This window comes from Gadus morhua, chromosome 20, assembly GCF_902167405.1.
Source record: "Gadus morhua chromosome 20, gadMor3.0, whole genome shotgun sequence".
Classification (NCBI taxonomy): Eukaryota; Metazoa; Chordata; class Actinopteri; order Gadiformes; family Gadidae; genus Gadus; species Gadus morhua.
Window position 1 is genome coordinate 24,255,017 of NC_044067.1, and position 12,529 is coordinate 24,267,545.

Below are 12,529 nucleotides of genomic sequence, written 5' to 3' on the forward strand. Positions count from 1 at the left end.
TGGAAGGCCTGGAACCACTGTCAACATGAAGGGTTCTGGAAGACCTGGAACCTAGAACCTGTATATATTATATATATATATATATATATATATATATATAGAGAGAGAGAGAGAGAGAGAGAGAGAGAGAGAGAGAGAGAGAGAGAGAGAGAGAGAGAGAGAGAGAGAGAGGGGGGGGGGGGGGGGGGGGGCTGGGTTAACGGGCCAATCAGAAGCCAGCTCCTCGCTATGAGGTCACTCCCGTTTAGGTGGAAAATCAGAAGCAGCGCTTTTCTCTCTGCAGAGTTACACAGGGACAACTGTAACACTCTGTACACTCTCACTCGACATCGACTTTGTAAACTCGCTGTTTTGTAAACTCAATCGACAACTAACTTAATTTAGTTAACTCTCACAACTAGTCATTCAATTAAGTCACACTCGACAGCTCAAGTCGTTGTGGTCCCGGACACAGGACTAACCCAGGACTCCCTGGACCACTAACCCTTCGCTGAGCCTCACTACGGAGTGAAAACATCATCAACGTGTTGAATACAGCTGTCCTACCTGTCCCGGATCTACCTTTCCCGGATTACCTGCCCCGGCCTTACCTGTCCCGGACCTACCTGTCCTGGAAATATCTGTCCCGGAACTACCTGTCCCGGACAAACCTGTCCCAGACACACCTGTCCCAGACCTACCTATAACAGAACTACCTGTCCCGGGCCTACCTGTCCCGGAACTACCAGGACCTACTTGTCCCGGCCCTACCTGTCCCAGGTCTACCTTTCTCGGACCTACCTGCCCCGGCAGACCCGTCTCAGAGTAACGGATGACCTCTCACGCGCTGCCAATGCTCCTGGCGTTCGCCTGCCTGCTAAGAATGCCGTCACGCGCCAGCGCCGCCACATGTGAGCCGGTCCGGATCCCGCTTTGTGGCTCCATGCCCTGGAACATGACCAAGATGCCCAACCATCTGCACCACAGCACCCAGGCCAACGCGGTGCTAGCCATAGAGCAGTTTGAAGGATTACTGGGTAAGGCTGCTTACTGACTGACTGACCTACGGATTTGAACACACACTCACACACTCAGTCACTCAGTCACTCAATCTTACTCACTCACTCACTCACTCACTCACTCACTCACTCACTCACTCACTCACTCACTCGTGCACACACACACACACACACACACACACACACACACACACACACACACACACACACACACACACACACACACACACACACACACACACACAACTTAAGCTCTGTATTGTGATTATTATTATTATTATGTATTATTATCATTAAACAATCATATTATAGATATATAAATTCTAAAATACGAGGGTAGGCTAGGACAGATTGAATGCAGAGAAGGTTTTGAGATTGAGTCCAGAGAAGGATTTGAGATTGAATGGGGAGAAGGTTTTGAGATTGAATGGGGAGAAGGTTTTGAGATTGAGTCCAGAGAAGGTTTTGAGATTGAGTCCAGAGAAGGTTTTGAGATTGAATGGGGAGGTTTTGAGATTGAATGGGGAGAAGGTTTGTGATTGAGTCCAGAGAAGGTTTTGAGATTGAATGGGGAGACAGTGCTTCTGACGGGACTTCCAGAGTCAGCTGCACAGAAGGCTCTGTCTCCTGGTCTCCAGGTAGATCTGTCCTGGTCTCCTGTCTCCTGGTCTCCAGGTTGAGGAGCCTGGAGACCTCCTGGGATGAGGAGCAGGCAGCTGGCAGATGCGAGGGCCGGTGGCGTTGTGGAGCTGTAGGAGGTTGCTGTTTCAGGCAGGGGGGGGCGTTTTGAGAGACATGCTGTTTGGGACGTAATGCAGTTTTGTGTGTGTGATGTTTGGAAGACCGACCAGGAGACCTTTGCTGTCATCCAACCTGGAGGCGATAGATGCATGGATAAGCTTCTCAGGGTTTTTTTTGGACAGTGAGGAAGTACTGGCACAAGGTCTTCGGGCTGTTAGTGGGAGCTGTGAGGAAGGACTGGCACCAGGTCTTTGGGGTGTAAGTGGAAGCAGCCCTGAAGGCCATAGTGGAGGCTGGGAAGCCAACTCAGTTATGGTGACAGACCCACTCCTGAACCTCTCTTGGACACGAAGCCAGAGCATAAATCAGAGGTTCGGGAGAGGGTCTGTCACCATAACTGCTTTTGTTTTATGATACATTTTCCCAGGAATAATGGCACTAAACATCCAGACAACCATTATTATTGTTATGCCACTGATAAAATTATAATTTTATTGCATTATAACGCAAGTTTGTCACACCCTTTCAAAGAGTAATTTACATTGAATTCTTAATTCAATTGGAATGTAAAATATATGATTTTAAATTCCTGCTGGAATGATGCAGTCCTCGGGGAAAACACCTTAATAAAACAACTTTTGGCATGGAGTAGCACATTCTCGAACCCCTGTGAGCTGAGCGCCTCACAGAGCAGACCAGAGGACAGAGGCATTACCTCGGTCTACTCTGTGAGGAGCTGATCTCCTTACAGAGTAGACCAGAGGACAGAAGCAGCCCTTGAAGGGGAACCATGCTAGTGACTTTCATTCTTAAGGTCCTGTTCCACCAGGCACTAACAAAGAAAAGATAGGAAAACCTGAGAAAAACATATCAACTGTTTATATCAGTTACCACACCAATATGCTGCATTTTCCATTTCCCAAACAGACGGATTCCAACCTCAACCTCAGACAGCTGATAGATTATGCTCCTTCCTTGCATACAAATAAGCAACATATTTGAAGGATTCAATCATGAATGAGTTTCACTTATAATCCAAGTGTAAAACAGTGCAGTGAAGGGCTATTGGGGGAGGAGAGGGGCTATGATAAGTGGGAGTGCATTCTTTAATTCATCCATGGTTTGTAGACATTCATTTTGAGATAGTTTCCCTGTTCGATAACTAAATAAAGGGTAGACTTCTTTTTTTTCCAACTTTCTCTTTTTGAGAAAGTTGGTAGGCTATTTAAAACGAGCTGTGCCATGTTACTTCACATCTTCATGTTATCAAAATCGAGCTATATTCACATACTGCAGTGCAAGTAAGAATTAGCTCATAGTGCAGACTGCTAATGAGATGGATGATCAATACATGTAACAGATAACGATAAATATAGGTCTAAGATGTAGTTTACCACTATGGATGATCAATACATATACCAGGGATAATTACAGGTCTCTGATGGTAGTTCACCACTATGGATGATCAATACATGTAACAGATAGTGTTAAGTATAGGACCATGACTGGATAATCAGTACATGTAACAGATAGTGATGATTATATGTCTATGATGGTAGTTCACCACTATTGGATGCAGTCAGAGGACTGTGTTGAGAAACACAACCTGCCCCGCAACTTCCCTCCCATATCCTGCATGGGGTTGTGTGTGAATTGGAACAGGGATATATATATATATATATATATATATATATATATATATATATATATATATATATATACATACATCAATTAGAGTTGTTTCTCTTTCTTCTATCAAAGGTACTTATTGTAAATCGCTTTGGATTAAAGCGTCTTCTAAATGCCCGAAATGCAAATATAAATGGGTCAATATTCCAGGAAATCTGCAACGGCAATTTGCCTGCTCAAAGCCCAGTACCATTCTGGATCACTGCCGGCATATGGAGCAAACCAAGCAGCCAGCAAGCCAAAGCTCTGATGAGGACGTCTTTGAATCCATTTGTTGATCTTAACGGCCCGATGCTTTTCTGGTGATCCGATATTAATGCAGTTTATTTTGTTTGCAAAACAGCTTCTTTTTCAGGAATGGCTGGAAACTGGACAAGTTCCTAAATAATGGAGCTCTCATTACACAGGGTTCATGGTGGCGGTTCTGGGTGCTGCATTACCGCCCTCTGCTGGACTCTCCCTTGGCCCATTGCTATTCCATGTGTGAAAGGGAGCAAGAAGGAAATATTCCAGAACCTAGCTGCATGTGGGATTATTGAAAATATCTCGCTGTGTCTGAAAGTTTATTACAGTTATTTACCAGGAAATATGTGTAAAAGTGGCTTTAAGTACATACGACAGACAGACAGACAGACAGACAGACAGACAGACAGACAGACAGACAGACAGACAGACAGACAGACAGACAGATGGCTCAGCATTCAATGGCTTTCCTACATATATCATTCAAACAAGAGATCCTCCACTGACCTACTGGTCTGGTTTGGCTATTCTCACCCAGGTATCATGTCCTGCTGGTGTTCAACTAAGAGAGGCAGTGGGCAGTTTGTGATTGGCTTCTTCAAACAGCGGTTACCTAATGGGAACCGCTGGGCTAGTGTTTTTGAAAGCCTCTGACCGGGCCGCCCTTGTTATGTGTTCTAATAAACAGTTGAATGTGGGAATTTAGGCAGAGAATCCCTGAAGGGCTGCTCTGGTTGTTTCATAATCCTGAGCGCTTGGAACGGACCAGGGGCCATCGGGGGGCCAACGGGGGTGGGCCAACAGGAGGCCAACGGGGGGCCAACGGGAGGCCAACCAGGGGTAAACAAGAGAGCTAAAACAAGAATGTTTTTTTTTAAAACAGCAAGATAGATATGTTTGGTTGACAGTTAGATGAAGAGACCGACAGACCCGCGGGGGGCTAACGGGAGGCCAACGGGGGGCCAAGGGAAGCCAACGGGGGGCCAACAGGAGACCAACGGGAGACCAACGGGAAACAAACTGGGGGGCCAACGGGAGACCAACGGGAGACCAACGGGGGGCCAACGGGAGGCCAACCAGGGGTAAACAAGAGGGCTAAAACAAGAATGTTTTTTTTAAAACAGCAAGATAGATATATGGTTGACAGTTAGATGAAGAGACCGACAGACCAACAGGTAGATGAACAGACAGACCGATAGGTAGATGAACAGACAGACCGACAGGTTGGTCAACAGACAGACCGACAGTGAGATGAACAGACAGCCCGACAGGTTGGTCAACAGACAGACCGACAGGTAGATGAACAAACAGACCGACAGGTAATTGAACAGACAGACCGACAGGTAGAGGAACAGACAGCCCGACAGGTTGGTCATGATCCTCCATGTTGTGTACAGGTACAGGCTGCAGTCCGGACCTACTGTTCCTCCTGTGTGCCATGTACGCTCCCATCTGCACCATCGACTTCCAGCACGAGCCCATCAAGCCCTGCAAGGCGGTGTGTGAGAGGGCCAAGTCAGGCTGCGAGCCCGTCATGAAGCTCTACAACCACAGCTGGCCTGAGAGCCTGTCCTGCAGTGAGCTGCCCCTCTATGACCGGGGCGTCTGCATCTCCCCCGAGGCCATCGTCAAGGCCGAGGGCCCAGGTAACACTCATTATGAGAGCCCAGGTAACACTCATTATGAGGGGCCAGGTAACACTCATTATGAGGGGCCAGGTAACACTCATTATGAGGGCCCAGGTAACACTCATTATGAGGGCCCAGGTAACACTCATTATGAGGGGCCAGGTAACACTCATTATGAGGGGCCAGGTAACACTCATTATGAGGGCCCAGGTAACACTCATTATGAGGGGCCAGGTAACACTCATTATGAGGGGCCAGGTTACACTCATTATGAGGGGCCAGGTAACACTCATTATGAGGGGCCAGGTAACACTCATTATCAGGGGCCTAGGTAACACTCATTATGAGGGGCAAGGTAACACTCATTGTCAGGGGCATAGGTAACGCTCATTATGAGGGGCCAGGCAACACTCATTATCAGCAGCCTAGGTAACACTCATTATCAGGGGCCCAGGTAACACTCATTAACAGGGGCCCAGGTAACACTCATTATGAGGGGCCAGGTAACACTCATTATGAGGGGCCAGGTAACACTCATTATGAGGGGCCAGGTAACACTCATTAACAGGGGCCCAGGTAACACTCATTTTGAGGGGCCAGGTAACACTCATTATGAGGGGCCAGGTAACACTCATTATGAGGGGCCAGGTAACACTCATTAACAGGGGCCCAGGTAAAACTCATTATGAGGGCCCAGGTAACACTCATTATCAGGGGACCAGGTAAAACTCATTATGAGGGCCCAGGTAACACTCATTATCAGGGTACCAGGTAAAACTCATTATCAGGGGGCCTGGCAGCACTCATTATCAGGGGGCGAGGCAGCACTCATTATGAGGGGGCCAAGCACTGGAGATGCGGGCACTCGTATGGTACTTGTTAGATTCCAACCCTTTTTCTGGTTCATCCAGAATGGCCCGGTCACTTTAAATGAAGCTATCCACAATGGTAGAAGGTCACTGAACAGGCCACGGCCAAATATTTACCTATTGGCACACACACATCGACTCAAAGGGAAAACCTTGAACCAGCATGTCCTGATATGCAGTTCAACTTGTACGTATGTCTCTCTTCATGATGAATGAATTTTATAGAGGAACCCATAATTTCAGTTTACTTACATTTTCCTTAATTTATATATTTTCTTCTAATGCTTAAATCCCAAAGGATCTATTATTCCCTCGTTTATTCCCTCCTGTTCACCGACTTGGATAGTAGGGAACACGGATGGGTTTTCACATACTAATAATTGGTCTTATTGGTCAAGTATCATGAAGTGGATTGACCAATCAGTATGGATGGTAGGGGGCCTGCCCGTAATTCCGACGCCTCATTGTTCCGACGTCTCAATGATCCGAAATATTTCCCATTAGATCGACATGCCACTATTCCGACGGTTCAATGTTCCGAAAACGAAACCCATTGGTCCGAAGGTCCGTTAGTCCGACTTTTCAAAAAGGAGGCGCATTAGGCCGACGGTTCAATATGCCGAATAGGAAAAATAGTTTTATACCTCGCTCGCTCCCTCTCTCACTCTCACTCTCACCAGACCCGGCGCCAGAGCAAATCTATACAGGGGGCACGTAGATTTTGTGGGAGGGCCCACATCTATATTATGACAGACAGGTGTAGCCTACAAAAAACTCAATTGCAACAGTCCACAGCAGCGCAAACACATCAGCATGGCCAACAACAGCATTGCCTTAAGACGCACGCAGTTCGCAAATAATAGCCTACATTTTAACACACACAAACAGCCAAATACAAATCACATTTGCATTGTGTGCGCGGCGGCACATTAAATACCACAGACGCCAACAGCAATATTCCGCGCCACGCAGACGAGCAAATAAACATAAACATACAAAACTTTCGCAACATTGCATCATGTGCTCGGCCAAAACATTGTCGCATAATCCAATGAAAGCGCCGGTCGGGACCCATGACGTCCGCATGTGAACAGACTCTTTTCACCAGAATTTGTAGGAAATGATTGGTGGAGGCGAGGAGGAGGCGGAGGGTGTTGTTACTCCTGGCGGGTCGGAGTGAGAGGTAAAAGGCGTCTCGGAGGAGAGGGCTAATGGCGGCTGCGTTGTTACAGCTAGCGGCGGGAACTCAAATCCAGCTCCAGCAAGAGGCTCAGCCCGGTCAGGGTTAGAGCTAACTTTACTTGCAGTAACTGCAGGGTTTTTTTCCGGATAAGTAGGCCAATTAGTTTTTAACCAGCGTCTGATATCCATTTTCTTTTTAAAACACCAGAGCAGGCTAGGCTACTAATTTGAATTTGCCGGTTAATGCCGTCGTTCGGTGTGACGAATTCTGAATAGCGATAGGTTTACACATATGTCAATCACATCTCTATTTTCTACACATTTTTTATTTAGTTTAACAATTATTTTTTGAGATTTTAAATAGTATCTGACATCATAGATATCTTAGCATAAAAAATAAAATAAAAAAGTAAAATACATTTTATTTTTACAAGGGCAAAGACATCAAGTGGGCGGGGGCAAAGACATCAAATGGGCGGGCCCGGCCCGGTCTGGCCCGCCCTTGGCGCCGGGCCTGACTCTCACTCTGTGTGTGTGTGTGTGTGTGTGTGTGTGTGTGTGTGTGTGTGTGTGTGTGTGTGTGTGTGTGTGTGTGTGTGTGTGTGTGTGTTCGTGCCCGTGTTGAGAATTAGACCTCCGCTCTCTGTCCATGGTGCTGCAACATCGTGTCGAAATGAAGTGAAGCGTTGTCTTTTTGCCCTCCAAAATTCATCGTGAACGTGATATGTAGGCCTAGGTTGTATTTTGGAGAGAGAGTGAGAGTGAGAGTGAGAGAGAGAGGGAGAGGGAGCGAGCGAGGTAAAAAACTATTTTTCCTATTCGGCATATTGAACCGTCGGCCTAATGCGCCTCCAGTTCGAAAAGTCGGACTAACGGACCTTCGGACCAATGGGTTTCGTTTTCGGAACATTGAACCGTCGGAATAGTGGCATGTCGATCTAATGGGAAATATTTCGGAACATTGAGACGTCGGAACAATGAGGCGTCGGAATTACGGCATGGCACCGGTTCTCCAATCGGCTTTAAGGTAACCAGTACAGCTTAACCCTAAATCATACAACCCGGAGCTATACAACCTAAACCTCACCATAACACTAACATAAACACCTAGGGCCAATTGCTCTGTCAGTTAGCATTGCTGCGCTTTAAAACCGTACCCCGTAAAACTGAGGTTTTGGAGTTTAACACGCAGCTGCGCGCGAGGTTGAACGTGATTGCTGAGTAACGACTCGTACAGGTTTAAACTGCTTGGAAACCGGAAGTACTCTGATTTCTAGTATACCCCAGCAGATGCGTATGAAGGTATTATTGTAGCAAAAGTCTTTAGCACCTGTAACTGCAGAATTTGAATGCGTACACTAAAGTCACAGTAAATTTGAAGTTGTATATATTTATTTTGCATGTGTACTCTAAAGTCACAAATGTGTAACAGTACATTTGTAGTCGTAAAAAAAACAAATATATTTTTTATACCATTGTAAACACAAAATAGGGTCTACGAGTACGCTAATCTGTGTTACAGGTGCACAAATCCTTTTGCTACAATTATTGCAGCGCAGTTGGTGCAAAACACATTCGCACACCCGTGTTTCATAATCGGAGAACATGCCCAAAAGGTGTGCATTCGTAAACCCAAATTTGAACAAATGCATCGGAAGTTGCACATCTGTGAACGCTATGTTAATTCAGCATTTTAATGAGCGAGCACAAAACCATTTTACAACTGCTCGAATCTGCTCCTGCAAGTCTCAGCTGTGGGGTTTTTTGCAGGTTGTTTTGCAACACCCCTAGGTGGTAAATGTGTAGCAAAAGTATTCGTATCCGTAGATGACAGAGCGTCCGTGAGCGGGACAAAATAGTCCCGCCCATAATTTCCTAATCCAATGAAAATCGCCGGCAGGGATGCATTTCTCAAATTACAGTGACGGCTGGTGGTGATTTTCGGTGGGTGGGCTAAAGAATGCATTACATTTATCAATACTTCACAGGGCTCCAGACGCCATGAGGTCACCTTTATATCTCTGTTCATAACTTTCATATAATGTGAATGATTTTTAAACAAGATTAAGGTGTAGAGAAAGGCATGTCTTTATTTGAAGCACAATTATAAATAGAAGAAAAATAAGGTGTTTAAAGTGCTTCACTGAGCTGAAATCGAGCATTTCGAACTAAACCATTAAGCAAAATAAAACTTTTTTTGTGCTTAAAGTATTACACAATTAAAATGCTGACTGGTCTCCCTTTGCGCAAAATGCGGCTGTAGACGATCACACACTCTTTGGTAGAGACGTCTGTGTCGCCGTCAATCATGAAGGACATGTAGGCCTATGTGGCGTTTCCGACGTCCGCAGCTGTCTTTTGCTTTAAGGTGTCGCCCATTAGGCCTACTGCAATGAATTGTGCACTTGCCATCTCATTGCTATACGTCGGGTTGATGTTTAATCCATTTCTCTTCATGAGAATAATTTCGGATTTAAATTGAGAATGGCAACTCCTCTTTGGCAATGTTGTATGCAACATTAAATGAGATCATTTCCGATTCCTTAGAGAACCTTATTGTTACTGCCTGTCGCTGAAATGCAGCTTGGAGAGGGGCCACTATCTCTACACACTTGTCACGTCATGTTGGGTTATTTAGACAGCTTTTTAAATGTTTCGATACGAAACGTAGTTGACCCGCTTACAAATGCACTATTACAGGCCATATTCTGACCGCACTCCTGGCAGTAAATCTGTACATCGTTTGGTTGATGTGTCCCCAATCTTTTCACTTCCAATTTTTCCTCCAAAGACATTAAAGAAAACCGATTAGAAAGTAAATAATCCACTTCACTAATTTTCATGCTAACGCCCGCCATACTGCACTTGCGCTACTGACTGTGCTGTGATTAGTCCAGGCCCGGTTCCAGAACAGAATGCCTTGGGGTGCATCTGAGATTACAGGGGGTGCACCAGTACTATAGGCCTACTAAAACCAGCTACCCAGCTTCAGTTCAGACTTCGCTTTTTTACACACAGGCCTTTCCTACCATAGACAAGCACTTCTGCTTAGTTCTACTGACATGTTGGAACATTTCAGCTGCAACATTAGCTTATTGATATCTTAGATAGCTTTGAATATGAGATAGGTTTTTGATATGTGTGATGTGTGAGGTGTAAAAAAGAACAGAATTCTACACTAAAAAAAAAACATGTGACTGCAATTCAAAAATAACGTTTATTTTTTATAAATTGTGGCAGGATATTTGACATAACAAATAATTGTACATTGCCACTTAAAAATAAAACAGATTTTAGCTGAACAAGGAAAGAACACTTTCAGACTTTGAACTTTGAACAAAAGTAATCAGTATAATACTCTTAAAGTTAACACGATTGTAAATAAATACAATAAAAATAAATATGGGTTCTTATGAACATAATACATTTAATAGATGTATTGGATATCCAACAGATATATAACTGTTGCTGCCGAAGAATTTCAACGTCACTACCGTGCGCACCATAGATAACTATATGGGTGCGTGCATTTTGCACACGACGCCGGCATGACACACGATGCCAGCCGGCGGCCAATCACAGCAGCGCTGATATAGAGCGACAAACAGACAACATTGCGACCTCGAGTGTGATATTGCTTTATACAACGGTTATACTAGTAAAATGTACTGTTAATAATAATAATTGACAATAGATTGTGATTTGTTTGTCTTTTTAATCATATAAACGAATGAAATTGCTTCCGGCAACAAAAATAGATCACCACTGAGCGGTCAGAGTGATGTTGGATGCTCATATCTCAACGGTATTTAATGGAAATTGTCAAAAGTTTCATTACAATTTGTTTTGTTAGCAAGTATTTTATTATTTTTATCATATTTATATAAAAAAAAACTTTTTTTTTTTTTTATTGAGGGTGCAAACATTTTTTTGGGGGGTGCAATGCATGCTTATGCACCCCCGTAGAACCGGGCCTGGATTAGTCGAAGGTCACTGTACTGTAGCTACTGTGCTAGGTCAGCCTTTGGGCTAAACTAATTTAGCCCAAATGGGAAGCATATGAAGGGGGCGTGTCAGGGCATATGTCAATCAAACGTCAATGGAAGCTTACGCTACTGCGCTTGGGCTGAATACATTTAGCCCATTCACAGGAAAAAAACGAAGATATATATATCCTGGGTCACTTTTTGGTGCTGTTGCTCCTTTAGGTTCTACCAACATTTAAAACAATATGTTTTAAGTTTTTAATAATATTTTTTTTATTTTCACTGTAAGAGGGCTTAGCCCATTTATACCAACCGTCCTTGACTGGGACCCATCGCGTGCCAGCCATGGAGCTATAAAGATCGCAGCATTCTCAGCGCGGGTACGTTTCTTTCTGGAGAAGTGAAGAGGGCGTCCTACTGAACGGAGGTGGGTATCCTACATTATGTAAAATTAAATGACTAAGTGAATTCTCCCCAAAGTATTGCATTAACATTTCTGAATTTATGTTATTATGGCGACCATTAAAATACATTCAAGGACATTTGCGGCATGTTAATGAAATACTTTGGAGGGAATTCAATTCACTTGAACTAAATCATTTCATTTAACATAATGTAGGATACCCATCTCCGTTCAGTAGGACGCCCTCTTCACTTCTCCAGAAAGAAACGTAGGCCTATCCCGCGCTGGGTATGCTGCGATCTTTATAGCTCCATGACTGGCACGCAGTGGGTCCCAGTGTAATTTGAGAAATGCATCCCTGCCGGCGATTTTCATTGGATTAGGAAATTATGGGCGGGACTATTTTGTCCCGCTCACGGACGCTCTGTCATCTACGGATACGAATACTTTTGCTACACATTTACCACCTAGGGGTGTTGCAAAACAACCTGCAAAAAAACCCACAGCTGAGACTTGCAGGAGCAGATTCGAGCAGTTGTAAAATGGTTTTGTGCTCGCTCATTAAAATGCTGAATTAACATAGCGTTCACTGATGTGCAACTTCTGATGTATTTGTTCAAATTTGGGTTTACGAATGCACACCTTTTGGGCATGTTCTCAGATTATGAAACACGGGTGTGCGAATGTGTTTTGCACCAACTGCGCTGCAATAATTGTAGCAAAAGGATTTGTGCACCTGTAACACAGATTAGCGTACTCGTAGACCCTATTTTGTGTTTACAATGGTATA

The 12,529-nt window shown here is 44.6% G+C and overlaps 1 protein-coding gene across 1 annotated transcript in view; it reads left to right on the plus strand.

Moving 5' to 3' along the window:
• Positions 1–254: 254 nt before the first annotated feature.
• frzb (frizzled related protein) overlaps positions 255–12,529 on the plus strand; it is a 49,187-nt gene continuing 36,912 nt past the window's right edge. The window contains exons 1-2 of the mRNA XM_030343408.1: positions 255–1,016; positions 5,069–5,317. Of these exons, the coding sequence (XP_030199268.1) occupies positions 812–1,016; positions 5,069–5,317 (454 nt within the window). The 5' untranslated portion in view covers positions 255–811. The remainder of the gene's footprint in view (positions 1,017–5,068; positions 5,318–12,529) is intronic.